Genomic DNA, 27,977 nt, shown 5'->3' with positions numbered 1-27,977 from the left:
CCCCTCACCTTTGTCTTGATCTTTGATATGGGCTGAGACTTCTGGCTTCTGGCTATCTTCTAGTCCAAAGAGTATTACTTAGCCTTCTGTTAACTCGACCTTGTCTTGGTTCCAGACAAGTCATTTAAGTGCATAGTCCCTTTCCTAAACTCATTTGAATCAAGCACATAAATAAGAGGGGGTCCATGTCTCACCAGTTGTACAGAGCTCTGTAACTGGCAGTCTAGCGGTGTACCACTCGTCTGCCAAATCTAGATTTTTGGTATCCTCTGTAGCTTGTTGCCCAAACAGTGGCTCATAAAATCAATCTAGTTTATGACCACTGGTCTCTAATCTACTGTAAGTTCCATCATCTTTAAAACTCAAAATTCTTAGTGAATCTTCTGGAGTAATCAATAGCTTGCAGGGTAGAGTTGGAGAATACCAAGAGGTCAGATGTTAATAAAAAGTCTTGTTGAATTTGATATTGTAAGGAAAAGTGTGACTTCAAGCACTGGAAGTGAATCAAATTTTTTCAAGGAGGCAACTGCCAAGATTCTCAAAACAACCTGGCTAGAAGGTTGTTAATTACATGTGCAACATGTGATAAAGCTATTCTGAAAAGGGAAATGGGGCTGTTCCACTTGGCTCCACTTTTCAGAGTAAAGGCAGGAGGAAAGCATGATCTGCACATAGGATTAAAGGAACCCTACAGAGAGAGACTCCCCTCCCTAGAAACACAAAGTAAATAGAAAACCAGGAGGAAAAGAGTGAGGAGCTGGAGCAGCGGGAAATGCCAGTGGAGGAGAAGCCAGAGGAAGGCTAGAGGAGGAAGGGTAAGAATCAGAAGAGGGGGAAGAGTCAGCAGAAGGGGAGGAGCCACTGGAGGGAGAGGAGCTAGAAGAGGAAGAAAGGAGCCAAAGAGGGATGCTGGTTCCCCAACCTTGAAAAACTAGTACATTCTTATTGTGAAAACCAGGGGTAAGGGCTAGGGAGAGAGAAAAAGAAAAACCTAATCAACCTAAATAAGGAGGCTCCAAAGCTACTGCTGAGGGGAATTTTCTACATTTTGGTGTTATTTTCTCATTCTTTTAATGTTTGGTTTTTATTTTTATCCAGGTTACCATATACATTTAACTTTGGAAGGGAGAAAAAAGTCTGGTCTCTTAATAAAAAATTAAGTAGTGGTGAGAGTTATGAAACAAATACTCAGGGCCCCACATCACGAGGGAAGACTGGCTGGCTTTCAGATAAAACGCACAGTATCCCACAGGTTCTAGAATGTCAGGGTGAGGGTGGACAGGAGCTTATTCTTTCCTGTAGCTCCTACAGTACTGTGCCCGGTGCCCTGCACATATATGCTCATATACATTTCCTAGAATACAGAACCTCTGAGTCTGTGAAAAGAAGGTTGTTCCTACCAAAAAAACTCATGTTAAGGGTGCCTGGGTGGCTCAGTTGGTTAAGCTTCTGCCTTCAGCTCACGTCATGATCCCAGAGTCCTGGGATCGAGCCCAGCATCACGTGCCCTGTTCAGTGGGGAGTCTGCTTCGCCCTCTTCCTCTGGCCCTCCCCCCACACATGCTTTCTGTCTCTCACTCTCGCTCTTGCTCTCTCTCTGTCTCAAATAAATAAAATCTTAAAAAAAAAAAACCTCATATTAATCCACAGGTCCCAACTGCTTTGTATCCTGCCTGGGAAGGGTGACTCTTGACTTGTCCACACTAAGCATCATTGATCTGTTGCTTATAGCCTTCTCCTCCTCCTTCTGTCTGTATCAAGCCTGACTATGCTTACACAGGCATATGTGCATGGATCTGTGTGTGTGTGCATGTGTGTGTTGTCAGTGTACGTGTCCCTTTTATTTTTTATAAATGGTAGCATACACAGTGTTATGGGTTGAATTGCATCTCCCAAAATTCATATGTTGAAGTCCTAACCCTCAGTACCTGAGAATGTAACCTTTTTTGGAAATAGGTCACTGTAGACTTAATTAGTTAAGATGAGGTCATAATGGAGTAGGGTGGGCCCTTAATCCAATATGACTGGTGTCCTTATAAAAAGAATACCAGGTGAAGAGAAAGAGACACACACAGAAGGCAGACAATGTAAAGAGATAGGGCTGAGAGCCAAGGAGAGAGGCCTGAACGGAGCCTCCACTCACAACCCCCAGAGGGAACCGACCCTCTGACACCTTGATTTCAGGATCCAGAACTGGGAGAGCGTACATTTCTGTTGCCAGCCACGCACTTTGGGGTACTGTGTTATGGCAGCCCTAGCGAACTAATGCACATGGCAATGTTTGGCCCTTAATTCTTAAGAAATAGAGCTCATTCCATATTTATACACAAATATCTACCTCATTGGTTTTAGTGGCTACAAGGTAATTTAATTTAAATACTTCCTTATTGGTGGTTATTTAGGTTTTACTCAATTGTTGTTCTCAACAATGCAGCAATGTATCTCTTTATACACATAACTTCGTGCACGTATGCAAGTAAATCTGCTAGGTAAATTCTTAGAGGAGAAGTGCTTGGGCAAAGAGTAAAAATTATTGTATCTTAAGAATAAAAATAAGTTAGTGGCAGGGCATCTGAGTGGCTCAGTAGGTTAAGCGTCTGCCTTTGGCTCAGTTCATGATCCTAGGGTCCTGGGATCAAGCCCTGCTTTGGGCTCCCTGCTCAGCATGGGAGTCGGCTTCTCCCTCTCCCTCAGCATCGCCGCCCCCACTCGTATGCACTTTCTCTCCCTCTCTCTCGCTCTCTTAAATAAATAAATAAATAAATAAAATAAATACATAAATAAATAAAATCTTTCCCAAAAAAGTTAATGGCAAAAAAAAAAAAGTCTAGAATGGCCAGAGGATGAACAAGAGAAATGAATCAAGTGGGGAAATAGTGTTATCCAAACATTAGCACTGACAGCATCGAGTAATGAATTAATCGAGAGTGGCCCCGCCATCTGTACTGAGAAGTCAGTTTTGCTTGTAGTCTTTGCTCTAATCAGAGACAAACTTCTGCCCACACATACGATGCAGAAGTTAAGTTCATTAAGAAGCATATTTGTGTATTTGTATCTTAAATGCACCGGTGGACTGTGGGTTATAGAGAAGGGCTCGAACGGCGTCTCCAGAGGAGTCCAGCTCCTGGTTAAAAACCTAGGTCTAATTTTTCAGACCTGACCGCAGACAATTAGAAAGGTTCTACCTGTGTCCTCCCAACATGTCTGAAGGGAGTCCAGTCGAGGACCCCGGCACCCTCCGCTGCTCATGCTCTTTACACAGTTGCATTCCGAGCCAGGGGCCTTCATTTCTAGGTCTCTTTATCTGAGGCCCTGATCTCCTGAGGCCTCCTTACAGGAGAGGAGGGGGTAAACTTAAAGACACTCTCACTCCAACTCAGAACCCAGCACTTTTCCACTCATAGCCCTTCCCCTGTGCCCTCTCCCTCTCTCTCCCCACCTCAGGCTCCATAAAAGTGCTGGAGCCCTTTGTTCTGAGCCCCTCAGCAGTGAGAAGACCCCCACATCTGTGCTGATCCACCTGCCCGCCACCTGTGCACCCTTCCATGGGGCAAAATGGAACAGGAGGAGTCCAGTTTTAGCCTTTGGTTTACACCATGGCTGCGCTCTCTCCCAGCTTACCTGAGCTTCCGACATCCCCCTCCATAACCCTTTAGCTGCTCAGTGGTGTCCCCACCAACCAGGAACAGGCTACTCAGGGGTTCAGCATATTAACCAATCTCCACATTGCCCGATGTCCACATTACCCACTCCAGGGGACTAGGAATATCTTTGTGATAACCAGGCAACTAATCTCTTTGCCTATCTGGTCTCAATATATGAAATTCTCAGCATTACTTAACCAGCAAAAGGGCAAAGAGAGGAACTAAAATGTACTCAGTGCCCACCCTATACGCCACTCCCTTTACATGTATCATTTTGTTCAATCCTCCTAACAACCCCTTCTACTGGGTGCTATCATTCCTATTTTACAGATGAGAAAACTGAGCAACTTCCCAGCGCAAACTCCTGGCAAGGGGTGGTCCCAGCTAGCTGGGACCTGTCGTCAGCGCTCTGTCCACTACCCCATAGCAACAGTTCCGGCTGGTTCTCCAGGAACTAGCAGCCAGGGTGCGCTGGTTAGTGGGGAACTCCAGCCTCGCCGGCGCCTGGAGAAGAGGGTCGCAAATACCCCAGTAGCAGGGCCACACGTACCTTTGGGTCATCTTTCACCCCCAGAAACAGGTCATCCTTCAGCTTTTTTTGGCAGTGCTCACAGGTGCAGTCAAAGTAGTACTGTTTCTTCAGCTGCCTCTTGCGCTCTTCACTGACGTTAAGGAAGTCGATATAGGACACTGTCAGCTCCTCTCCTTCTGAGATCTTGCCCAGGGCCCGGAGCTCAATTCTGGAGAAGGTAGAGGAAAGAGGAAGTCAGACCCAGGGCCATCAGAGTGGGGTTTCTGCTCTTCAAGGTCTCAAGGAGTTGAGTCTCAAAGACAACATCCACTAGTGCTCCAAGAAAACTCCCAATCCTCCCTCCCCCTGGCCCCGCAAAAAAGGGGAAAAGTGACCTAAAGGACAGTTTTCTGGATAATTCTGCGCTACTCATCGTAACAATCAAATCTGTTCCATTGAGTTAACTGCTCTGAAATCCAATTAAATAGATTCCGGGTAGAGGGCTGGGCCTGGTCACAAAGCCATAGCTTCCATGCCTGCAATTATCTCGGTACATTTAGCTACTGATTGTCTGCAACAAAGGGGATCGACCTCCCCATTTCACAAAGAAGGGCGCTGCCACCCTGAGACAGGAAGGAACTTCCCCCGAGGTCCCACAGCACTTTGGCAACAGTCAAGATCAGAAATCAAGTGCCATTCATGCTTCACCTCATCATGCAACTCTCCCTGGACTGTCTTCAGTCTGCCTCCTGGGTCTGCCATGCGCAGGAAAGGAGATGCCCCAAAGCCCTTGATATGTGGGCCCTGCCAATATTCTAAATAGTTCCATGTGGCCAACTCCTGGGCCAGTGTTGAGTGTGGATCTCTGGCGTCTGGTCCTGGGGTAAGTCAGCAGTTCTGCTCCCACCAACCCCTTCTTTTTTTTGGGGGGGGGTGGTCGATTTTTTTTTTTAATAACATTTTTTTATTATATTATGTTAGTCACCATACAGTACATCCCTAGTTTTTGATGTAAAGTTCCATGATTCCACCAACCCCTTCTACAGGCATGGCTCCATCATGATATTCAACAGTGATTCAGTGTCAGCTGAGTTAGGATTTCTAGCAGCTTTGCTTCCCGTCATGATTCAGCCAATTCTTGCAAGGTCTTAGAGTATCTCATATTGTTTCAATCGTGTTAAGAGAATTTTCAAAAATAAATTAATTTAATGTCACTTAAATATGAAAATATGCATGCCCCATTTTACCTTACTTGGAGTGGGGATCAGGGGATGAATAGTGACCACCACTCCATTCTCTCTTTTCTATCTCTAACGCCCTGCAATTCTAGAGTTCAGCTAATTGAGCCACACATGGACAATTTATTCAAGCTTTTCTTGGAGAGATTAGAAATGCAGCCCAGAGCCACGGAGACTTAGAACCAGGAAGGTCCCCAGAGACACTCTCATCTTGACCTTTGCTCTATAGAGCAAAATGGAATCAAATGCCCAGGGGATGATGGGAATCGTCCAAAGTCACGTGCAACGCAGGCCAACACAGACTCCAAGGCACCAACCACGCCTACTCCTGCCTTCCCAGAGCCCAAACTCTCATGCAGAGTTTTGTTCTTAATCCAAAGAACATTTCAAGTACTTTCAAACCAAACCTGAGAAAAAGACCCATCTGAGGCAATTTTTTTGTCATTAAGAAAAGTCAAAGCAAAATCTAACCTAAACCACTAAAATCACAATTTGCCAGAAGCAGTAAGCAGAATAGTGTGAATAAATATTTATCAAAAATATCACAGTTACGGGTGCTATTTTCAGAAGCCAGTCTGGGTGGGAAGTTGGGGGTTATAAACAAACACAGTCCTTTAGTAGGTCAGTAACATCAGCAGTCCTCATTTTATGATAGGCAGGACTTTGAGGGACAGTGTGGGCTTTGCTAAGGTGATGTGGACTAGAAGGGACCGTCATGCTTTGGGATTGCGAGAGTGAGAGAAGTAAGGCGTGAAAGATGGGGAAGAAAAGAAGCAAAGGAAAGCAAAGGCACAGCAGGGAGTGGGTGGGTGAGGAACAAAATGATTCCTGTATATGCATTTAAAATACAGCATTCAGCAAAGACGAGACTCTGGGGATGCAGGAGGACATCACAGACGGAGAGCAGCCAGGAAATCCCGGGAAATGGCGGCCCCAGCAAACCAAACAAGTGAGGGAGATGGGTCAGAGGAACAGGGATGTTTGCAAAGACTGACCCACCTCATCTGGGTGTGAAACATGGATTTCACTGCCTCATGACTGAAAGACAAAACAGATACCCGAATGGAAATCATTACCATTGGCTAGTCCAGTACAGCTAGCAAGGGGGCACAGCATCCCAGCTGATGCAACCGATGTTTTGGCCATCACAACCACCTTGACATCCCAGCCCCTGCCAGCAGGGCTCCCTTGACAAGACGCAGCCTGGTATAGTGGAAAGTGCACTGGATTTGGAATGAGAAGTTCTGGATTCAAAGGTCCTCAGCCTTTCCTGGGCTCAGTGTTTTCAACTGTAACCTGGTAAGGGGATTGCCATGAGACAGTGCATTTAAAAGTAGGTGGTAAAAAATGTAACGGGATGCTACTCGCCAGCATCTTGGCCGAAGAAGTGTTGCCTCTTTGGTGTCCATCTCCGGGACCGTGTGAACTGTGTATGGAGACTGGTTAGGTCACACAGGTCGTGTATAAAATTTGTTGGGGTTAGAACTGTGTTCTTTCCACTATGGCAGGCAGCTAGGCTGTGACTGCAAAGTCACCTTTTCTTGCACAACAGCCAAGAAGCCAGGTAAAATGTGGCTGCTCAAAATTAGTGGATGCAAAGAAGCCAGAGCAGACACCAGAAATGATCTGCAGAAAGGGCTCCCGGGTTCCTGTGGCTGTCACATGTAGTGACAAGGGGAGCCCTGGGTCACCACTGCTTGGGGGACTGGCATCCTGAAAGCCCAGCCCCATATGTGGCTGAATTTGATCCTTGGCCAACCAGGCTAACCTGGGACAACAGCCCCTCTGAGGAGGATTCCATGAGGTCCATGCCAGTGACCCCAAGAAACTTAGGAAGGGAAACGCAGATGCTGGGGGAAAATTATCATCTGGGTCCCAAATAAACTTCTCTGTCTTGAGTGACTTTCTTACTTGCTTAAGAGCCTGGTGTCATGCAGGCCCTTGCTTCCAGAAATAGGAAGGAAACGGGAAATCAGAGTCCCTGCTAGATTGGGGTTTAGGCTTGATTCCTGACTGAGAACCAGAAAGCATTGTCTCTGGTTTCCAGGAAGTTTTGGGGGGAAACCTGCTCATTGTTGATGGCTCAGAGTTGACTTGCATCTGTCATGAAATCTTCTCTTATCTCTAAGAGCAAAATTAGTAATATTGCTTAGGTCTTGTTCCCCCAAATTCCCCCAGCCCTGAGCCATGGACAAGGGTCTCTTCCTGTTTGCTGACTTCTCCACTTATGCCCACCCCCAAGACATATTCTTTGTCCGTCCCCCGATCTGTGCCTTTGGAGTGGGGGGTGGGGAGTTCTGGCCTCTAAAGGGCTTCATCACCCAGGGTCCTTTGCTCTCTGGCTTCTGGTTAGAGTTTGGCCAATGGTAGGAGACCAGAGAGTGGGAGGAGAGAGAGGTTGGGGTATTTAGTCTCCTGGCTCCCTCTCTGCCTCACCATGGTTCCAGCAGTGGCTGCTTTCTCTACCAGTATAGCCAAGCTATTGGGTGGGGGGTGGAGAAAGGAACCTCTCCCATGGCTGCAGCTCTCACCAGCTATAAGAACAGTATTGTACACCTACCCCTCTAGGTCTAGAGGGGGTAATGGTTTCATACTATTGCTAGACTCTGGACATCTCACTATTCCTTGTTAGTTTCTTAAACTTTACCCTTACTTCTGCAGATTGTCCTGTTATTAAATTCTCTTTGGGTAAACTCTGAGTGTGCCTTCTGATTTCTGCTGGGACCTTGACTACTGTATGCTCCTGCCAAGCACCTTCTCAGCTGATGTTGTTCTGCAGTGACCTCTAGATAGATAATCCCAGGCTTTGAGCTTTAAAACAGTAGTCAGATGTTTACTTAACACATCTAGGCAGCCTCAAGAAACATGCGAAGACTCAGAAATTACCCACGTGGAATTCTTTGCTATCCTCCTCATTACCCTTCTCCTATCCACAATGGTTCTAGAATGAAATTTCTATTTGCTGCCCATCCATGCTAGTTCAGGTTCCATGGTTTGCTTTAGGTCAAGTGGAGAAAACACCCTAAGGTCTCCCCATCCCCACACACCATCCCCAGGTAAAGACATACTCACTTGCCGTTGTTAAATATGACAGTGCAGTTGGGCCAACAGTTGTGGTTCACCAAGCCCAGGTTGGGGAAGATGCCCACACCCACGGCCTGCAGGCCTCTCTGGTCACTGAGTGTGAAGCCATTGCAGTTAATCTACGCAGAGGAAAAGATCAAAGAGTCAGATAACATACATAAATGAGGGACAGAACACCATCCTGGCTGCTGAAAGTTCAAGAAAATAGAAGACTCAGTCTCATCCTAGAGATGCTTAGAGAGTCTCCTATTCTCTAAGTCACTCCAAAGGACCCTCAAGATAAGCACCCTGGGAGAGTACCGTACTTGCTAGAAGGCAAAGCCACCTCGGAAGTTTTGAGTAGCTGTATTCTACAAAGGTCAAAGACAGAACTTTTGGTTCTGAGAAGTCTCCCCCTTTTCCTGATTCTGGGTCTCACATGAGTCTTCCCCGGTCACTGTCTTGGTTTCTCTCTGTGCCCTGCTCTGCCTGACTCTGTCTGTCTGTGTGTGTAGGGGTGCGGGTATTACGTGGCCCGAGCCTGTTTAGCCACTAGGCTTCTTCCCCCACCTCTTGGACTCTTACGGCTACAAGAGGTCTGGCTTTGCTGTGCCAAGGCAGCACTCTCCAAAAGTCCTTCCTCTCCTCTCCCTGATGTCCACAGCCCACGGCTCCAGGCTCTCCATTATCCTGCCCACCATATCTGGGAAAAGGAATGGTCTCATTTCCAAAGTGACCGGCGGGGGTGATTGGGTCTTTGCTTTCAATATGAACAGGAGAAAAAGCAGAAAGTGCAGATAAACAAGGAGGTAAATTTCTACCCAAATCTACCGTTTGGAGATAACAAATCGTTTGTGTGTGGGATGAGAGCTTCCAAGAGGGAGGGAATGACTTCCTAGTAAGCAAGGCCAGAAAGAAAGGGGATGAAAGTTCTTTACTTTAGGCCTCTGTCCCCTCTAGTCCCTCTCTCGGCCTCCCCCGCCCAGCAGCCTCTGAATAGGTCTTGGCTGACCAATCCCAGCTTCCCCCCCTCCCCACCCTGGCCACGTTACGAGGCACCCTACCACGCCAAAGACGTGCGAGATATACTGCATGCTGAACTGCTGGCTCTGGGGCGGCCAGTACTGCAAGAAGGTGTCCACGTCCATCCACAGCTCCTTTTGTTCCTCCTCCCCAAAGTGCTCCACGTGGTTCTGCAGCTCATCCACAGCGACCAGGCAGCCCTCCGTGAGCCCGGTGCCCTCTCTCTCCACCCGCCACAGGATGCGGGCTGCCAGCCTGGGGAGAGGGGCAGGGTTAGGGTTGCCCCGACACATTCATTCCTTCCGCAAACACTTACTGAGTACCTATGGCGAGCCAGGCAGTATTGAACTATACAGACGGGATTTCTTTTACCACGGAGCTTTTTACAGTAGGGGAGACCTAAGTTAAAAATTTCAACTAATGTTACGTGCTATGCAGAGAATAAAATAGGGTAACATGATGGAGAGTGGCTGGGGGAAGGGAAGCCACAGTGGTCAGGGGAGGTGACATGGAGGAGGAGCACTCGAGCTGAAAATGGAATGAACAGAAGGAGCGGGCTCTGTGCAGATGGGGAAGGAGCAGTGAGTACGAAGACCCTGAAGGAATGAGCTTGGCACAATGGAGAAACAGCAAGAAGGCCAAGGTGGCTGGAGCATAGGGAGTGAGGAGTAGAGAGCAAATACAGGTGGAGAGGTGGGCAGGAACCAGGTCATATGGGGTCTATGAGACTATGAAAGGGATCTGGGGACACTGAGGTGTGGCAGCCTGGGTCTCTCCTGATAGTACGGCTAACTGAGAAGGCCACTGGAGAAGGAGCCTAACAACCTGGGTTCAAGTCCATTTCCAGTTACTGTGTGACCCTGGGCAATTCATCTGAACCTCCCTGAACCTAGCCCCAGGAGGGATAATACACATCCCCTGATGTGGTATTTAGAAGACAAAGTAATGTAAAGGATGTCCACGTGTGTGAACTTATTTATAGTCTTAGTGACTAGAGAAAGAGGTGGGAAAGACAATCTAGGTGGGGAAATAGTAGGGGCAAAGGCTCGGAGGCAGCCAGAGCCTGGGCATATGCAGGAAGCAGGGAGGGGCTGGCCTGGCTGGGGCACAGGGCTCTGGAGGAGGAGTGGAGGCAAGGTGGGACAGGAGGGAGCCCTGGAGAGCACAAGGCATTGAGTGTGAGACAGGGGTGCACTTCACCTTGAGGACAGTGAGGGTCCTCTTGTTAACTGTTCAGCCCATGCCAGCCATATGAAGCCTATGACTGAGGGACATTTTGGAAACTCTCAGTTACTCCCTGAATGCACACTGGATAGGGACCTTCCAGAGGCGGTGGCCTAAGGCAGATCCAGTCCCTGAGGGACCCCCTTGGCAAAGAACAGGCCTGCTTCTCCTCTGGTTTGGGTCACAGAGTTATTTCTGCCAAGATGCCCTGCTGGGGATCCCAGGTGCTTGGGAACCAAGGTACCCCCACATGGAGCTCAGGACAGCACTGGAGAAAATAAGGGTCGGGTAGGGTGTCTGTTACCTCTAAATATTAGGGAATGGTCACAAAGCTCAGAGGGTAACAGATTTCAACTCAGTATCAGAAGAAACCACCAACTGGGACTATGCAGATAAAGTGAGTGAGCTCCCCATCACAGAAGGTAACATTTACTTTGTGCTTTAAAGACTAAGTAGGATAGTAAAGAGCCATCTGTACTCCCACATTTACTGCAGCATAATTCATGAGAGCCAAGATATGGAAACAACCTAAGTGTCCATCAATGGATGAAAGGATAAAGAAGATGCAGTAAACAAATATAATGAAATTTTATTCGGCCATGAGAAAGCAGAAAATCCTGCCACTTAAGACAGTGTGGATGGACCTTGAGGGTATTATGCTAAGTGAAACAAACCAGACACAGGCAAAAACTGCATGGTATCAGCTATATACGGTGTCTGAAAGAAAGAAAGAAAGAAAGAAAGAAAGAAAGAAAGAAAGAAAGAAAGAAAGAGGAAAGAAAGAAAGAAAGAAAAAAGGAAAGAAAGAAAGAAATTAATTCAAACTCATAGAAACAGAGTAAAGTGGTTGCCAGGGTCTGGGGAGTGGAGGAAACAGGGAGAGGCTAGCAAAAGCACAAACTTTCAGCTATAAAACACGTAAGGAGGATGCCTGGGTGGCTCAGTCAGTTAAGTGTCTGCGTTTGGCTCAGGTCATGATCCCGGGGTCCTGGGGAGTCCTGGGGGGTCCTGGGATCGAGCCCAGTGTCATCTCAGGCTCTGCTCAGCAGGGAGCATGCTTCTCCCTCTCCCTCTGCCTGATGCTCCCCTTGCTTGTGCTCCCTCCCTCTGTCTCTGTCAAATAAATAAATAAAATCTTTAAATAAACGAATGAATGAATGAATGAATGAATGAATAAGGCCTGAGGATCTAATGTAAACCATGGTGACTATAATTGATAACACTGTATTGTATCAGTGAAATCTGCTGGACAGTAGAACATAAAGGTTCTCACTTGAAAAAAAAAGGATGACTAGGTCAGGTGATAGACGTGCTAATTAACTAGGTGGGGGGCATCCTTTCAAAATGTACACATATATCAAGTCACCATGATGTACTGTTTAAATATCTTACAATCTTATATGTCAATTATACCTCAATAGAGCTGAATTTTTTTTTTAAATTTAAATAAAATTGCAAAAGAACATTTTTTTTTAAAGAAGCAGGAGTTCAACAAATGGAACTAAGGGGGATGTGGAGGCTGACTGAGCCGTTTCATTTTGTAGTTCCTTAAAAATTTCTAGGGTATGACGATTTCATTCTGCACTTTAACTTCACACCCTACACACCCAGTGAAAATGCTCCCAACTTCATCTTCCGCGTCTCCTCAGTTCTCCACTCTCACTTCCAAGGCACCGACCCGCAGCCCTATCTGGCAGTGTCAGCCCGGAGATTTCTGGCCACAGCCGCCCAGGGTCGCCACTAACTGTTGCAAGTGGCTTTTGCGTGTAATGAGTGCAGGGGGGGTGTGCACAAGCCCATGGACTAGTGGGCTATGGTGCTGGAAAAGCTCGGCATTTTTTCTTGGTTTGCCTCTCTCTCTTTTTTTTCCCTTTGCTCATTTGTTTTGTTTCTTAAATTCACATATGAATGAAATCACATGGTATTTGTCTTTCTCTGACTTATTTCACGTAGGATAATACTCTATAGCTCTATCCGTGTTGTTGCAAATGACAAGATTTCATTCTTTTCTATGGCTGTGTAATATGCCATTGTATATGTATATATATTTATATATATACACATCTTCCCTGTCCATTCATCAGTTGCTGGGTACCTGAACTGCTTCCATAATTCCATGATTGAAGATATGCTGCTATCTAACCATAGAGACCCACTGATGACTACCAGAGGGGAGGGAGGGGAATGGGGAAAATAGGTGATGGGGATTGAGGAGGGCATCTGTTGTAATGAGCATTGGGTGATGAATGGAAGTGCTGAATCACTATATTATACACTTGAAACTAATATTATACTCTATGCTAACTAACTGTAATTTAAGTAAAAACTTTTTTTTAAAAAGCTCTTCTTTAAAAAAAAAAAAGATTTTATTTATTTATTTGACAGACAGAGCACAAGCAGGGGGAGCAACAGGCAGAGGGAGAGGGAGAAGCAGGCTCCCCACTAAGCAGGGAGCCCCATGCCAGGCTCGATCCCAGACCCTGGGATCATGACCTAAGGCGAAGGCAGACACTTAACCGACTGAGCCACCCAGGTGCCCCTAAAAAGCTCTTCATTTTTCAAAGGTAGCTGCTGCTATTGAGCTCTGGCTCATTTTGCCAAATCTTCAGATTTTTTTTTTCAAGAGAAAGCAGAAACCCTAATTTTTTTAATGTGGAAATTCCCAGTTTTTAAAACATTGGCAGATCAATTTTTTTTTTTTAATTAAACACTAGGGAGGCATTGAGAACGGGTCTGCAGCCAGCTCCAGCCAGTGGCTGTAGACTGGAATGGTGCTGTAGACACCCAGTTCTAGATGGGCTCCCAGACACAGAAGTGCCCCTCTCCAGTCTCTTTGAGGCTCTATCCTGACTTGCGCTCAGCCTGGCTTCCTTGGGCCTGGGAATAGTTGTCACTAAGGCCTTTCCCCGCCTGACATTTAGGAATCAAATGTCACCTAAGTCCCACCCCGGGGGCCCAGCTCTGACCTGATGTTCTCATTGGGCACCTTCCCATATCTCTTCATGGCCGAACACTCGTTCTTGTGATTCAGCCAAGCATCCTTCTGGCAGGTGCGGTCACAGTAGTGGGCAAACTTGCACTGTCCACAGCGATGCAGCTTCTCCTGCCTCTTGAAGCAGGTATGGCACACAAAGTTAACCAGGCTGGAAATGGAGGGAGAAACAGGTGATTGAGGTGGCACAGCAGAAAAGGACCACACTAGACATTGGGCCCCAATGTGGGAGACACTACTGCACCCTGCATATAAGTCTTTCAATTTAACTCAGCAAGTGAAGATTTATGACCCATATGCGGTAGGCACTGGGAGTACATAAGCCACCAGAGCAGTGAGTGAACCTGCCTGAGGAGGCTATGATAGCGGACCCATGGGGTGTTCCTGGGACACACTGGAACAGACACTTGAGGAGCCCAGGAAGTCTTCCAGGCCAAGGGACTGGGTGGAAATTCCTCATGGTCCCCTCGCCAAAAGCCACAGGTCACTGGCACCATGGCGTGGGAGGGAGCGCTCTGTGTGACATGACCTTCTCATTCTTGAAATGCAATGTCTCTTTCCCTGAAGAATAAAACTCATAACTATCCATAATATCATAGAACATGAAACATGATATATTTTACGCAAAATGGGATCCGTGCATTGTGATATATGTCACAGTTCTGTGTGTTTTGTAAAAGTAACAATTACAAGGTCACTGATGTCAGTGAGGTCATCCATTGTATTCTCCTAGCCCAGAGAGCGAGTGGCAGTGACACAGAAGATCGTGCCTGCCCACTCAGTGGGAGAAGGAGAGAGGTGTAGGAAGATGAGGTTCCTTACCCCGTGCTTCCAGCCCCCAGTGTTCCCAAGAGAGCTGCGTGTCTCCCAGGTGAGAGCCGTCTTTCAGGCAGAAAAGGGCATAGGTTAGCATGAAGGAAACAGACTTTAAGACATAACCTAACACCCAGAGCCAGTGAAATCTAGTATGAAGTACAATATCTCAGTATCTCTGCAATGTGGAAAAAAGAAATCCTGGCCACTAAATCAGAGAAATGGTGAGAAGAAGTGCAGCAGTATGCACAGAAGCACTGAGCTCCCCGGGAAAAATGGGTATGGAAACTCAGGCTGCAGTTTTGAGTCTAAAGAAGGATCTCAAAAGTAGAGGAAAACAGGGGCTTTTAGAATCACAGAATCCTAGAGCCTGAAGTAAGAACCTTCAATAGAACATACAAGTACAGAAATCCCTTGTGTCTATCCCTGACCATGCCTTTTTGAAATTCCCAGAGTGAAAAAGAGTGCGCTGCTTCCAAGAACAGTTAGTCCATTGTTGGCCAGTCCTAACTACGGCAGATTTCCTCCTTGTGATAGGCTCGAATTTGCCTTCCCAAGATACATTCTCCTGTCATCTAATTTGGCTCTCTGGATCCTTGTCCTGTGGAACAGGCGTGGGCAGGTCAGTGCTTCAAGAATTTGAAGACCGCTGCTGTGACGCCCCTTCATTTCCCCTTTCTATGTTAAACACTCCCAGTCCCTTCAACAGTCCCATTCTGGTCTCCGTGTGCCCACAGCGGGTCCCTGCAGCCAAAGGAAGGTGGGCACAACAGGGCAATCAAGCAAGATCCAGCAGCCAATGCCAGGGCATCAGGCTCAAGGATCAGCCCAAAGGCCAGGCCTTGTGGTCCCAAGACAGCATCAAGAAATGGAGAGACAGATAGAGAGCCAAGCTGAGGGCAAAGCACGGGATGTTGCTCTAAGCTAGGTCCTGGGTTTCCAGTTTTCAGTCTCTGGGTGGCCAACTCAACACACTGCTGTGTCCCCATCTGCTGTAAGGAACATTGCTAATAATTGGTTATTAACCGTGAAGTACTCACAGGCATGGAAGGTTAGTGGTTATTTACAAGTTTAGAGCAGATTCAAGGTTATCCCCATAATAATGTCTTCCTCACTCCCCTGCAATCCCTTAAGCTTTCCCAATCAGAGAGGAAGGGTAGAATTACACTCACATATCTAGAATTGCAAAGAATCTGCAGCTCATCATAGCTACGCCACAGAGGGTAGTCCCTGCTTGAGAAGGTCATTTGCCATGAGCGCTCCAGCAGAACAGAACACACAGGCAGGGACCCTGACCATTTAGTGGAATCAACAAACCCCTAGAGATGGGAAGCTATGAATTTCTCGCAACTGCTTCAAGTCAAGATGGCATCTGGCAGGAATGTGAAGTTCAACAACAGAGACTGAACTGCTGAAGAACCCAAGTAATTTGGATCCCAGTGAGGTTCCAAATTCTGTCTCCTGGACACTCAAGGGTGGATGCTGGGTCACAGTGCTTTGTAATTATGGTGCCCAGAACAGAATATAGCATCCAGGTGTGGTGCTATTCACATTTCCTGGATCTGGACATTGTGATTCCATTAACTTTTTCAGCAAAAAATTCACAGTTATTTAAGATCAAATGACAAATCTAGTCACTAGAACCTCCCCAGTTTTCTTAAAGATGCTGCAGCCAAGTCAGAGCTTCCCCTGATGTGTCCATATCATGCTGCATTCTTAAAATATCTTTGAGGTATGACTGACATACATATCCAAAATCTTTAACTTGATAGACGCTGACATATGCACATACCTGTGAAACCATCACCATGACCCAGACAGTGAACCTATCCATCACTCCCCAAAATTTCTTCATGACATTGAATTTTTTTTAACCTGAAGTGGGGGCTTTCCCCTTTATCCCTAGCTCTTAGTATTCCAAATGGTCCAGATCATTTTGAACTTTCATTCGGCCATGACTTCTATCGGTATGCTGAGCCCTGAGTCATCTACAAATCTGAAAGCAAGTCTTAGGTTGGGAAGGGGAAGGAGGAGCAGATGCCCACCTCTGGGGTATCAGGACCCAGAACAGGAATACAAACCCAAGGCAGGAAAGAAAGGGAAATGGTCTGGAGAGGGGAGAGTTAGAAGCAAGCATGATCATACTGGCTGTCACTTGTGACTTGTCACTTGGAGCTCCATGCCCATCTGCTCCAGGGGCGACCATCAGGGAACAACCCCACATTGGGACTGCTCTACCATTTCACACCCAAACTGATATTTTTAGAATATTCAAGCATAATATCCTCATATTTTTATTCATACAGATATATTCACATTCATAGACATATTTCATGTGGAAATTGAAATTTGCACCTACCAAATACTATGCTTTGCAGTTCTCACACTATTTCACTGTTTCACATTTTAAACAGAACCACACACTCCAGGTGGTCACCTAGAATAGCTTCATCTTTGTGGGCTCTACTTACTTCTAATATATTTAAACTTTAGGAAGATGTAGTAGCACAGGGGCTGGAGACATGAACCAAGGCCTGCACAAGCTCCAGCAACTGAGAACATTAAGAACTTGCTCTTGCAACAAACACATGGTGGAGGGGTCGACCAGATGACCGAGAGTCCTCCATATTAACTTCCAGGCAGAATACAATGTTTATTAAGGGATACCTGATTTTAAAATGTGCTAATCTGAAGTTTATGCAACAGTGATTGTTTTGAACCAAGACCAACATTTTTTTTCCCCCCAAGGAAGAGTATTTTATCCCTGACATTGTTTAGAATTGCTGGTGCATGGTGATAATAAAAACCAAATCTTTTAGTCAGGTTTTTTAAAATCAGTTTTGTTATTGTTTTTAAATTCTATGCAGACAACACCCCCTTACTGTCTTCTCTGGGGATGGACCTCGGCCATTACCACTTATAAAGCTCAAATTTTCTTAGCCTGGCTCAAAAGGAGACAATACATCTGTCCTGGAGCCTGCCTCAGGATCCCATGAACTGACTTAATACACTTCTAATGGGGCCTGATTATAGACTAATCTATCTGCCACGAACAATAGCTATAATATGTCCACAGAAATTCTAGTGGAAAGACCCTCGTGTCTTCCAAGTCACTAACAACCACTCTGACCAGGAGAAGGCTAGAGACAGAGCCCCTGTGCTGCAGTGTAAAGACTTCACCCCAGACTGGGTGATGGAGAGACCTCTGCAATCACTATACAATCAATTATCAGTCCTTTAATCAATTCAGCCTTCAGTTCAACAACATCTCACCATCATATTGTCTCATGAGAGTCTTTTCAAACACTCTATAATTTTTAATTACTTTTCATAAAACGAAAATGTGATTAATTTGGCATGATTTTTTTTTCTTATAGTGAACTCATAGTGGGTTCCAAATGTTAGCCACCAAACTATCCAAACTATTTTCTACAGGCTCACACACTTGTTTTATAATCTATCCTACAATTTTGCTAGGGCCTAGAGTCAAGTTTTAAATCCTGGTGAAAAGCATTGTGAGTTATCTCCTAATTTAGATCTCCTTGGGATGAAGCTGACCTTTCTCTCCATCACCTCACCTGCTTAGCCATGACGCTGGAACTGGGAAGGAGAAGGGGGTTGTGTTTGAAGCAGATCCGAGCTTCTCGAACTTTAGTGTGCACACACATCACCAGAGATCTTGTTAAAATTCAGGTTCCAGCTCAAAAGGTCTAGACTGGGGCCTGAGATTCTGCATTTCTAACAAGTTCCTAGGTCATGCTGAGCTGTAACTTCGAGTAACAAGAATGTAGAGGTGACAGAAAATCTGCTCCTTCTGGTGGGGTATGCACAAAAGTGTTGGGCAGGCAGGAAGGGGAAATTTAATTAAAAAACAAAACAGAACAACAACCTGTTTCTCTGATCTCCATCTCCCTGACTGGTGTCAAAATGGGTATTATGGAAGGTCAGACCTGGAGTCAGTCAGAGCTGGGTTCAACTCCTAATTCCAGTAACTACCAGGGGTGTGACTTCAAGCAAGTACTCTTAACTCTCTGAGCCTTTGTTTCCCTATGTGAAAATGGCAATAACAACACCTTGATCTTGAAATCTTTCAGACAGATGAATATTACTTGTTAATGAAACATGTTACTATTTTAAGAAATTCAAGCAAGAAGAAAATTACAAAGAAGTTCCAAAATCCCACCACTCTCAGAGTGATTTTGAAGACTAAACGAGATGTAAAGCAGCCAGCTCAATGAGCCTTGCACAAGGGGAGTGCTCAGGAGCTGCCGGCCTGGTCCACCTGCCCGTCTGTCACGTGGGGAGGTCGGGCCAGGTGATCTCAGAGCTCCTGATCCCGTCCAGCACCCACTAGTCCTCAGGCAGCGACCAGCGAGCAAGACCTCCTAGCTAGAGGAGAACCCCTGCAGGAGGGGCAGGTAATTCTCTGACAGAAATACCTCCCCTCCTACTTACTTCCCCCAGTGAGAGAGAGAGAGAGAGAGAGAGAGAGAAAGAGATCCAGAAGACAGGCAGTCCTAAAACCACTTTTTGGATTCCAAGAGAAAGATGCTTCTTCCAGCCAGGCTTAGCCAAGCGACCTTTGGCAAGTCCCATTTCTCCTCCGAGTCTCTTTTTCCAGTGCCCACAGAGCATATTAATGCCCATTTTCACAACACCTTGCAATTTTCAAAGAGATGTTGTAAGCAACTCTCCTTTATTAAACCTTCACAACAACCCTTTAGAATAGTGATCACTGTCCTCACAGGGACATTATTCTTATAGGGGTTCCTGCTGCCTGCCACTGTGCCCCGCACAGAGGACAAAGGAAGCCGCCAAAGCCCACCTTTGGGCTCTGCCTGCAGCCCCGAGTGTGCTTTGCCCTGGCCAGTGGGTCCTCACTCACTCCTTGCTCTGCAGTCCTGCCCTGGGTTATGTCATCTGTCAGAGTCAAGAGGCTGGAAGGGCAGCTGCTGCTCAGCTCCTTGTATGGAAATAACCAGTTACTGGACAGATAAATGCAAAGAGAAGGTGCCTGCAAGGTGGACAAGCCCTCCAAAAACACAGCCAGAAAGGACTAAACCAACAACTCTGGCTTTCTGGACTGCTAAAAAACCCCTCAGCCTGCCAGGGGCTCTTTCCTCAAAAACGGAGGGGAAGGAAGCATGTCTTAAAGAACACCCCATCCCTCAAGTACCCAGAGGATTTTACAATATTTTCAATTCCTTCTTTCCTTCCTTCCTTGTTTCTTCCACTCTACCTTCCTTTTGCAAGCATTTATTGGGCATCTACTATGTGCTGTGCATTGAACTTGGTAATAGAGGGCCTTAAAGATAAACAAGACACAAACCTTGCCTTCGAGCAGTCCCCAGGCTGGGCTGAGGCATAAACACATATAGGCAAGGTAAGGCATGCCATCCAGGAGTGCAGGTAACTTGCTGCAGGACTCAAGGAAGGGAGACCTAACTGACACTGAGGTAGGGGAGGCTAGGAATCAGGGAAGTCAGTCATCTACAAGGGGAGGAGGCACTGTTCTGACCCTCTAAAGATGGGCTGAGTTTATACTCAGAGAATGTCAAGTTCTTCCATGGAGTGGCTCTGGCCTGAGTCAAGGCATCCATGTGGGGGGCGCAGGCATGTATTGGAGACAGGAGTAGCTATCTGACAAGATCATAGGATACACCACACTGGGAAATAACGCTGGAACAATGACCAGACACGGGGGCACCTGGAATGTTACTCTCAGTAGTATGTCCTTATTCTCTAGGCAAAGGGGAGCCACTGAAGACTTTTGCAGAGAGCAGACACACGCCCAGGCCTGGGAGATTCATTTTCCTTTTCCCCGTGGCATCTACTTAATGTTGTTTTTAAATGCCCCATGTCAACTCATAAGGGGATCGCTGGATTCATGTTTGCATTACACATACCTCAGCATAAGAATTTAGGTGATACTGCTTCCTTAGGTCAGATCTACGTATTGCCTATTTACAACATCTCTTCTATATTAAAGTAGCAATTCTCAAGATTTTCTCTGCCACAACTCACACGACGAAGTTCACACACCCCACTCAGACCTGTCTGCATTTCCCACACTGGGGCTGTGATCGTGCCCCATTTCCCTTGCTCAAAACACATCTTCGGATGCACGTGACTGAAGATGACATCATTGTGGGGACAACCCAGCATTTGATCTAATTTATATTGAAAAAGCAATTATTCTCAAACTTCTGCATTTAAGGATTATTTCATAAAATTTAGCAATACAGCTCATAACAGGTCATGTGACATTCCACGGTGTCTTGCCTCTGCATCCGAAGTGCCGAACTAAAGACATATTTCTAAAGGCGCCTGGCTGGCTCAGTCGGTAGAGCATATGACTCTTGATCTCAGGGTTGTGAGTTTAAGCCCCACGTTGGGTGTAGAGCTTACTTAAAAATAAAACAAAATAAAGACATATTTCTAAACCTGCTATGGTTATTCTCAACATCAAGTGTAAATGTTTAACAACTCTAAGTTGAATAACAGTGACTCAATTCATTTTCTGAATACTGAGTGTAAATGTTTAACACTACAAGTTGAATAACAAACAGTGATTCACTCATTTTCTGAACTAACTGTTCGGGAATTTCCCTAATCCCTTTATTAAATGATTTCCATTTATAGCACCAGTTGCCCTCACCACCCATCCACCAGCTGTTATCAACTTCAAGGCCACAGTGTGTTGGTGTGTATGCCACACTAATCCTGGTGTTCCCACAAGCCCACATAGAATCACAGCAGCTAACAGCCCAGCTGTCTCCAGTTATGACCTGAAGCTCATAACTTCTCCAATTTTCAAAAAAGCCTGGCTGGCATTAGTTTCTTTTAAAGTATTCTGCTTTTTCTTATGTTCTCACCTTTGGTTTTTCCTACACACATATGCATGATCTCCTGGGCACTTTGAATTCTTTCAACAGAATCAGTTAGGATCCAGTCCGGTTTTTATTTATAGAAATTTTTTGTAAAAATCCACTATCCTTGATCCTTCTTAACATCTTCTGTGATGAGTTGGATTAATATGAAATTCATCTTACTGGTTGTGATAGGCTGAATGATAGTCCCCCAAAAATGTCAATGTCCTAATCCCCAGAGCCTGTGAATATTTTATACTACATGGCAGAAGGGACTTTGCAGAGGCAATTAAGATGAAGGCTCTTGAGAAGGGGAGATAATCCCGAAGCATCCCGGTGGGTCTAATGTAATTACAAAGGTCCTTATAAGGAGGAGGCAGGAGGTCAGAGGGGGAAAAGATGCTATGCTACTGGCTTTGAAGATAGAGCCCAGGAATACAGGCAGCCTGTAGAAACTAGAAAAGTCTAGGAAACATAGCCCTACGGACCCATTTTAGATCTCTGACCTTCAAAAGTATAAGATAATAAATTTGTGTTGTTTAAGCCACTAAAATTTGTGGTAATTTGTTAGCAATGGTAGGGAATACATTGGTTTGTTATTACAAAAGCACTTTTCTTCCTGGATAATCACATGTATATTCCTGTTTTTTACCTATTAGTTTCTGGATCTAACCCTTCTCTGGTCCCAGAACCAGATTCTGATTGTTTTGAAATTGATGGATGGGTGTCGTTTCTTTGATTAAGACTAAATATTGTTAATGGGACTGATAAGAAAAGAAGAAATTAAGTAGGCAATGCTGGACCCACTTGGGGTGGGGGGCAGTGAAAAGTGATGGCTGGACAAGATCCCAGGAATCTCATCCTGCCCTATGACTCGTCTGTGTATGACCTGGGGACGGCCTGTCACTTCACTAAGCCTGTTTCCCAATCTGTAAGAGAGGACTGAATATATTCAATGGGTCTCAACCTTCTCCTGGGTTGAAAGTGATTTTGTAAGTCATGAAAACTATAGGCTTTCTCTCCAGAAGTAAAAAGCATGGATGCATATCCACATAAACTTTGATTCTCCAAATCTAGGTCTCTCCCTAGCTAAGGATCCATGAACCCAAAAGCTAGATGTGCTCTAAATTCATGATGTCTAGGATTGTTAAAAAAGGAACCATCAAATAGTATTTTTGGCTCCTAGAACTGCTCATGAGCACCATTTCCATGCCATTTCTTGTGTTTATGCTAAAGTAAAATAATAATCAGAATAAGCTCCATTTATATATTAGCCCAGCACCCCTCTGGTGCTGCACTGGAGTCCTTCACATGTACTGAAGAAATTGTACAACCCATAGAATCTCATGCCGGAAGGGATCTTCAGGGTCAAATGACTCAATTCCCCTCTATTGCCCGACTCCCCACGGACATCGTCTCTGCCAGGTTGTCATCAGGAACTACACAACCCTGGAAATAGCCTTTCCACCTCCAGACAACACTGGCAGACCTGGTCTCCCATTAGGCAACAGAGTCTCAGTGTTGGGCCTAAAGGGCCTAAAAGCTCGTGGTGACTCAGGAAAAGGTTTGGGACTCATACACCTTTGAATAGTCCCAAAATTTTCTTAAAACAAAAACAAAAAATGCAAAATGGACATCAGTAACAATCACAATAGCGAAGTTATAAAAATCCATTCAAAAGTGGTAAGCAAAAACTACATTTTATATATTGTAAGGTGGTATCTCTACAGGTCCAGGGCCTACTTAGTTCTTAGATGGCTTGAGCTCTAACTAGCACTATGCCCTCCACACTTCATTTTGATCAGAAATATGACTGTAACTTCTGCTCAAGGTGTTAGGTTCTCACCCTTCTGTCAATTAAAAAAAAATGTTCAGAATCCTCTGTCTTACAAACAACAGTTCGTTATTTGTAGATGGCTATTAGGAGAAGAAGCTCTCCGATATTATTGTAAAACATGCTTCAAATTCCTATCCTGGCCAAATCTGATGCTATGACAGATTGGCCCTGAATCTATTTGGTTGTGGGTTTTTTCGAAGATGATGATGATGGTGATGGCGGTGATACAATTTTATACATAGTGTAATAAATCATGCCCCATGGACCTTGGTCTGTAGGTCAACTGGGTTAACCAACTGATTTTACAGTTTGGAAAGGATGGGGATTCTACTTCAGAGAAGTGAAAGAGTCCTTCCAAGATGAAGCATCAAAAAAGATAAGGATCTTATCTTGCTGAAGACCTGAGTCATTCTTAAGGTTAGAACCATTTATCTTCTTTTTTTTTTTTAAGATTTTATTTATTTATTCGACAGAGAGAGAGACAGCCAGCGAGAGAGGGAACACAAGCAGGGGGAGTGGGAGAGGAAGAAGCAAGCTCATAGCGGAAGAGCCTGATGTGGGGCTCGATCCCACAACGCCGGGATCACGCCCTGAGCCGAAGGCAGACGCTTAACCGCTGTGCCACCCAGGCGTCCCAGAACCATTTACCTTCTTATTCCCCTTGACATAAAATGAACTAAATAAGCTATAAAAAGGAAAGTGAAAGAATGCAATGACAATAAGTAACTGAAATAAAAATAAACTAAAAAAAAAAAAAACACCTTACGCTTGGATATCATTTTGAAAGATACAAGTAAGATAGAAAAATGAATAGTTTTTTAAATAAAGGACATGAAAAATTAAAGAAAGTCAAAAGTGGTTGAGGACAAGGTGTGCCTGGGTGCCTCAGTCTGTTAAGCATCCAACTCTTGATCTTAGCTCAGGTCTTGATCTCAGCGTTGTGAGTTCAAGCCTCACACTGGGCTCCACACTGGGTGAGGAGCCTATGTAATAAATAAATAAATAAATTGATTAAAATAAAAGCAATTGAGAATTACAAAAGAGGTAAGATCAAAAGAGCTAATAAACCAAAATGATGCAGAAGGAGTCAAACAATTTAGAAGTTCTGAACATTAAGGAGTAATAAACAAATGAGTTACACATACAGTTTTCAAATGAGGGCATCAATAGAAAATAGACAAAAAAAATCACACAGAAAAGGAAGGTGATGACAAATAAATGTATTTTTTTAAAAACCTTTCACCTCCCTAATAATACAAAGATTGGAAACAAAATAATACTAAAATAAGTTTTTATAGATGAAGTTGGAAAATATAAGTCTAAGTTAGCTCTCTGTGTTGGCCAGTGCTGGGATAAGGAGGCAAATGCTATATTGCTCATGGAGAAAACTGGTATAATTCTCTTTGGTGGGGTGATTTGGAAATCTATATTAAGAGCCTTATAACTGCCTTTTGAATCCAAAATGTAGACTTCTACGAGTTTATCTTTAATAAATAATCAGAGATGTGTGGAAAGATCTATTAGGAAAAGTAGGAAACAACCTTGATATCCAAAATAGGGCACTTGCTAAACTGATATAGAATAGTCAACAAAAGGAATACTATATAGTCATTAAAAATGCTTTAGGAGGATAATAATGGTTTGAAAAGTTGCTCACAATTTTGTGAAAGGAAGAAATGTATACATTAATTATAATGAATCTAAGATATTGCCAATTATTAAATATATCATTTTTTACCATTAAGAAACAAACAAATGCTCCCAATTAAACCATGAGCCACAGATTGTAGGATACATCATGAATTCAGAGATGTCAAAATGAAATATATATCCTAGATTTAATAAAATCCTATATTGTGTCATATTCCTTTCATTGTAAAATAAACTGCCCCCCCCATGTTTTAATACAGCACGCTAATTTTAGGGAAGCATTTTACCATCAAGGTGTACAAGGTGTACATTTAATGTGTTTCTTCCACCACCACCCCACCTACAAATCATTGAGAATCAAGAAAATATTTTATATGCATCATATTTGCATGAAACAATTGTAAGGATCCAATTACACTTCAAGTAAAACAAAACAAAACAAAACAAAACAATCATAAGGATATATGCCAGAATGTTAACAGTAGTTTTCTGTGAATGTTAAGGGTGCAGGAATTTTTATTTTCTTACTTTGGTTTTTCTATAATTTCTACATTTTCCAAAATAAGCAAAAAAAAAAAAAAAACTGAACAAGACAACATCATGAATTTCCAGATTAGTCCGATCTCATGTAGAAATTAGCAGGATCACTCAAGCTAAGATATCATGGGCTCCTATTCTCTGTCCTCCCGAAAACTGGGCGCAAGAGAGCACAAGGGGTCAAGAGCAATTTTAACAGTTCATCTACTACCCCGGGGGGTTCATCCACTTTAAAAGACCATGTCCATGAAAGACAGCTCCTTGGTAAACTGACCTTACCCACCTACTTCACCTTCATCCCTTTCCAGCACCCAACCAAAACACCTAAAAAGGATGGCAAATAGCTTGTTCTTTTAAATGCCAGTCTTGATTGATTAGTAAGGCCTGCTTGGAGCATCCTGATAGAAAAAATCCTTAGGCTAAGTTGGAATTCAGGAAGGAGTTGCCAATTGATTAGCTATACCTGGCAGGGATCATGGTGGCCCAAGTGTTACATATTTGCCAGCCCTAAAAAGATTGTCTCTATTCTTGCTCCTTTATCTTTAAGGAGACCATCTGTTTTTCCAACCAGCAAAATTCCAGAGACCCTAACCAGACCAAGGACTATATTATAAGGGCATGGATTGTGGCAGTTAATGCTAAACTAAATCTATCCTAACAAAGACAATGCAAACTTGCAAGTCAGTCTGAGACATTACAGCATTATATCTTAAAGCTGAATATCACATACATTATGATCGGGTATTTCCACTCCTAGGATACACACCTCATGTATCTGTTTACCAAGAAATAAAAGCAAAAATGTCCCTTGCAACCACTTGCAGAAAGAATGGAAAAATAAACTGGTACAAACTGACACTTCAGTTACATATAACCATAAGGATGAATAATAAAACTAACACTGAGTGAAAGAAGCAAGTGGCATGAAGTCATATATTATACCATTGTTTCAAAGATCAAAAATAAAACACAAAAACTAAGTCATATATGGTTTAGGAATACGTACACATGTGTAAAACCATTACTCAAAAGGCAGGGGAATAAGAACATAAAATTCAAGATACTAGTTACCTTTGCAATAAGCTGGGGACTGGATAGGGAAAGATAGAGAAGATGCAATGTAATGGCATACTCTGGTTAAGCAGGATGATGGTTTCATAGGTGCTCATTTATTGTTACATTTCATGGATGTTCACTTATTGTTATGCTTCATAACACTCATATATACAATATATATCACATATTGTTGGAAAGAATTTTCATTTAATATAGCACTCCACTAAAAATAAAATCTTTCCTCATGTTTGTATTTGGAGGGTAGGGCAGAAAGCCTGGATTGCAATAACATGGATTAGAATGTGCCTCTTTCGTGAGTGACTCAGTCCTACCTCCCCACTCGGGTTTCTCATCTACAGCGGCGGAGTCTCGGCAGGAGGCTAAAATAGGAGGATACGATGGGCAAAGGTTTCCGTTGCTGCCTCTCCAGGCTATCCAGGTACACCCAAAAAGCAGCCCCCTCGTCTTTGCGGTGACAAATTTGGGAAAAATCACTTTTTAAAAGTATCTCTTTTAGATTTCTTTCAATCATTTAAAGGATCATTTACCCCAATTATCCCAATTTTTATTACTGTAATAATAATATAACATTTTGTTAGCATATTATCTAAAATGTACACTGAAGTTGTTTTGTAGTTGTTACTTCAAATGAATAATGATTTATTTATGGTAAGAAAAACACGTAAACATCCTAAATGCTCAGTCATAAAGAAGTGGTAAGAGAGCACATCGCGATTAAATACTATGTTTATGAAGAGAACTTGGTAACAAAGAAGTGGCTAAATTGTTAAATGTAAAACATCAGTTTCTATAATAAGATCCCAGCTGCATAGTACAAATGAAACCTATGTTTTAAAATAAACTGGAAGGAAATACACAAAAATGTTTAGGGTTAGCATCTTTGTGTGAAGATATATTTTTTTTCTTCCTTAATTTTACTTTTATAATGGAAGGAAAGTCCACTCAATTCCAAACACTCTTAAAAGGGATACTAATTGGCTATATTGGCTTTTGGGAAATGGAGGCACCAATGGATGTATTCTATATACGGCAATGTGGCCATTCAGTGGCAGCACCAAGATCAGGGTTCAGAGTTTCTGTTTTCTAGCTTTTTAGTCTTAATTCCGAATCCAACTGATTCCTCAACTGTGCTCACCTCCAGCCACGAAACATGCACAAGTACATTAATCAAGTTAGACAAGCTCCCGGTGAAGACATTACTGTCACCTCAGCCCCCTTATATTCCTCAGGTGACAGTCAGCCATATACTCCGTTCATTGCCTTCTCCCTGAAGGTCCTGGTAGGCAGGAAGAAACGAAAATCTGAATGCTAATCAAATGATCTCTGAAAAGCAGTGCCCATTCTCAGGATGGTGAGTACAGGGAGCCAACCACAAAGCCTAGATTATCGGAGGCCATCTTGATTCAGACCACATCAATGGCAGGCAGGTCACCCCAACTTTGGGCTCAGAGAATATTGTTATAATCACTTGGCAAGGTTTTTTTTAAATAAAGATTTAA

At 44.1% G+C, this 27,977-nt stretch overlaps 1 protein-coding gene across 2 annotated transcripts in view; it reads right to left on the bottom strand.

Annotated features, from left to right (window-relative positions):
- SMYD1 (SET and MYND domain containing 1) overlaps positions 1-27,977 on the bottom strand; it is a 48,013-nt gene that overhangs the window by 18,626 nt on the left and 1,410 nt on the right. The window contains exons 2-6 of one of the 2 annotated variants that reach the window (XM_045808883.2): positions 13,670-13,846; positions 9,521-9,734; positions 8,466-8,596; positions 6,393-6,431; positions 4,195-4,384 (exon numbers count right to left, since the gene is read on the bottom strand). In XM_045808883.2, the coding sequence (XP_045664839.1) occupies positions 4,195-4,384; positions 6,393-6,431; positions 8,466-8,596; positions 9,521-9,734; positions 13,670-13,846 (751 nt within the window). The remainder of the gene's footprint in view (positions 1-4,194; positions 4,385-6,392; positions 6,432-8,465; positions 8,597-9,520; positions 9,735-13,669; positions 13,847-27,977) is intronic. The other variant, XM_045808884.2, reaches the window with a different exon arrangement.

Source organism: Ursus americanus, chromosome 7 (assembly GCF_024610735.1).
Source record: "Ursus americanus isolate L20-20 chromosome 7, mUrsAme1.1.p, whole genome shotgun sequence".
Taxonomy (NCBI): Eukaryota; Metazoa; Chordata; class Mammalia; order Carnivora; family Ursidae; genus Ursus; species Ursus americanus.
Note: the sequence above shows the minus strand (reverse complement) of the source record. Positions and strands in the feature narration are given on the sequence as shown.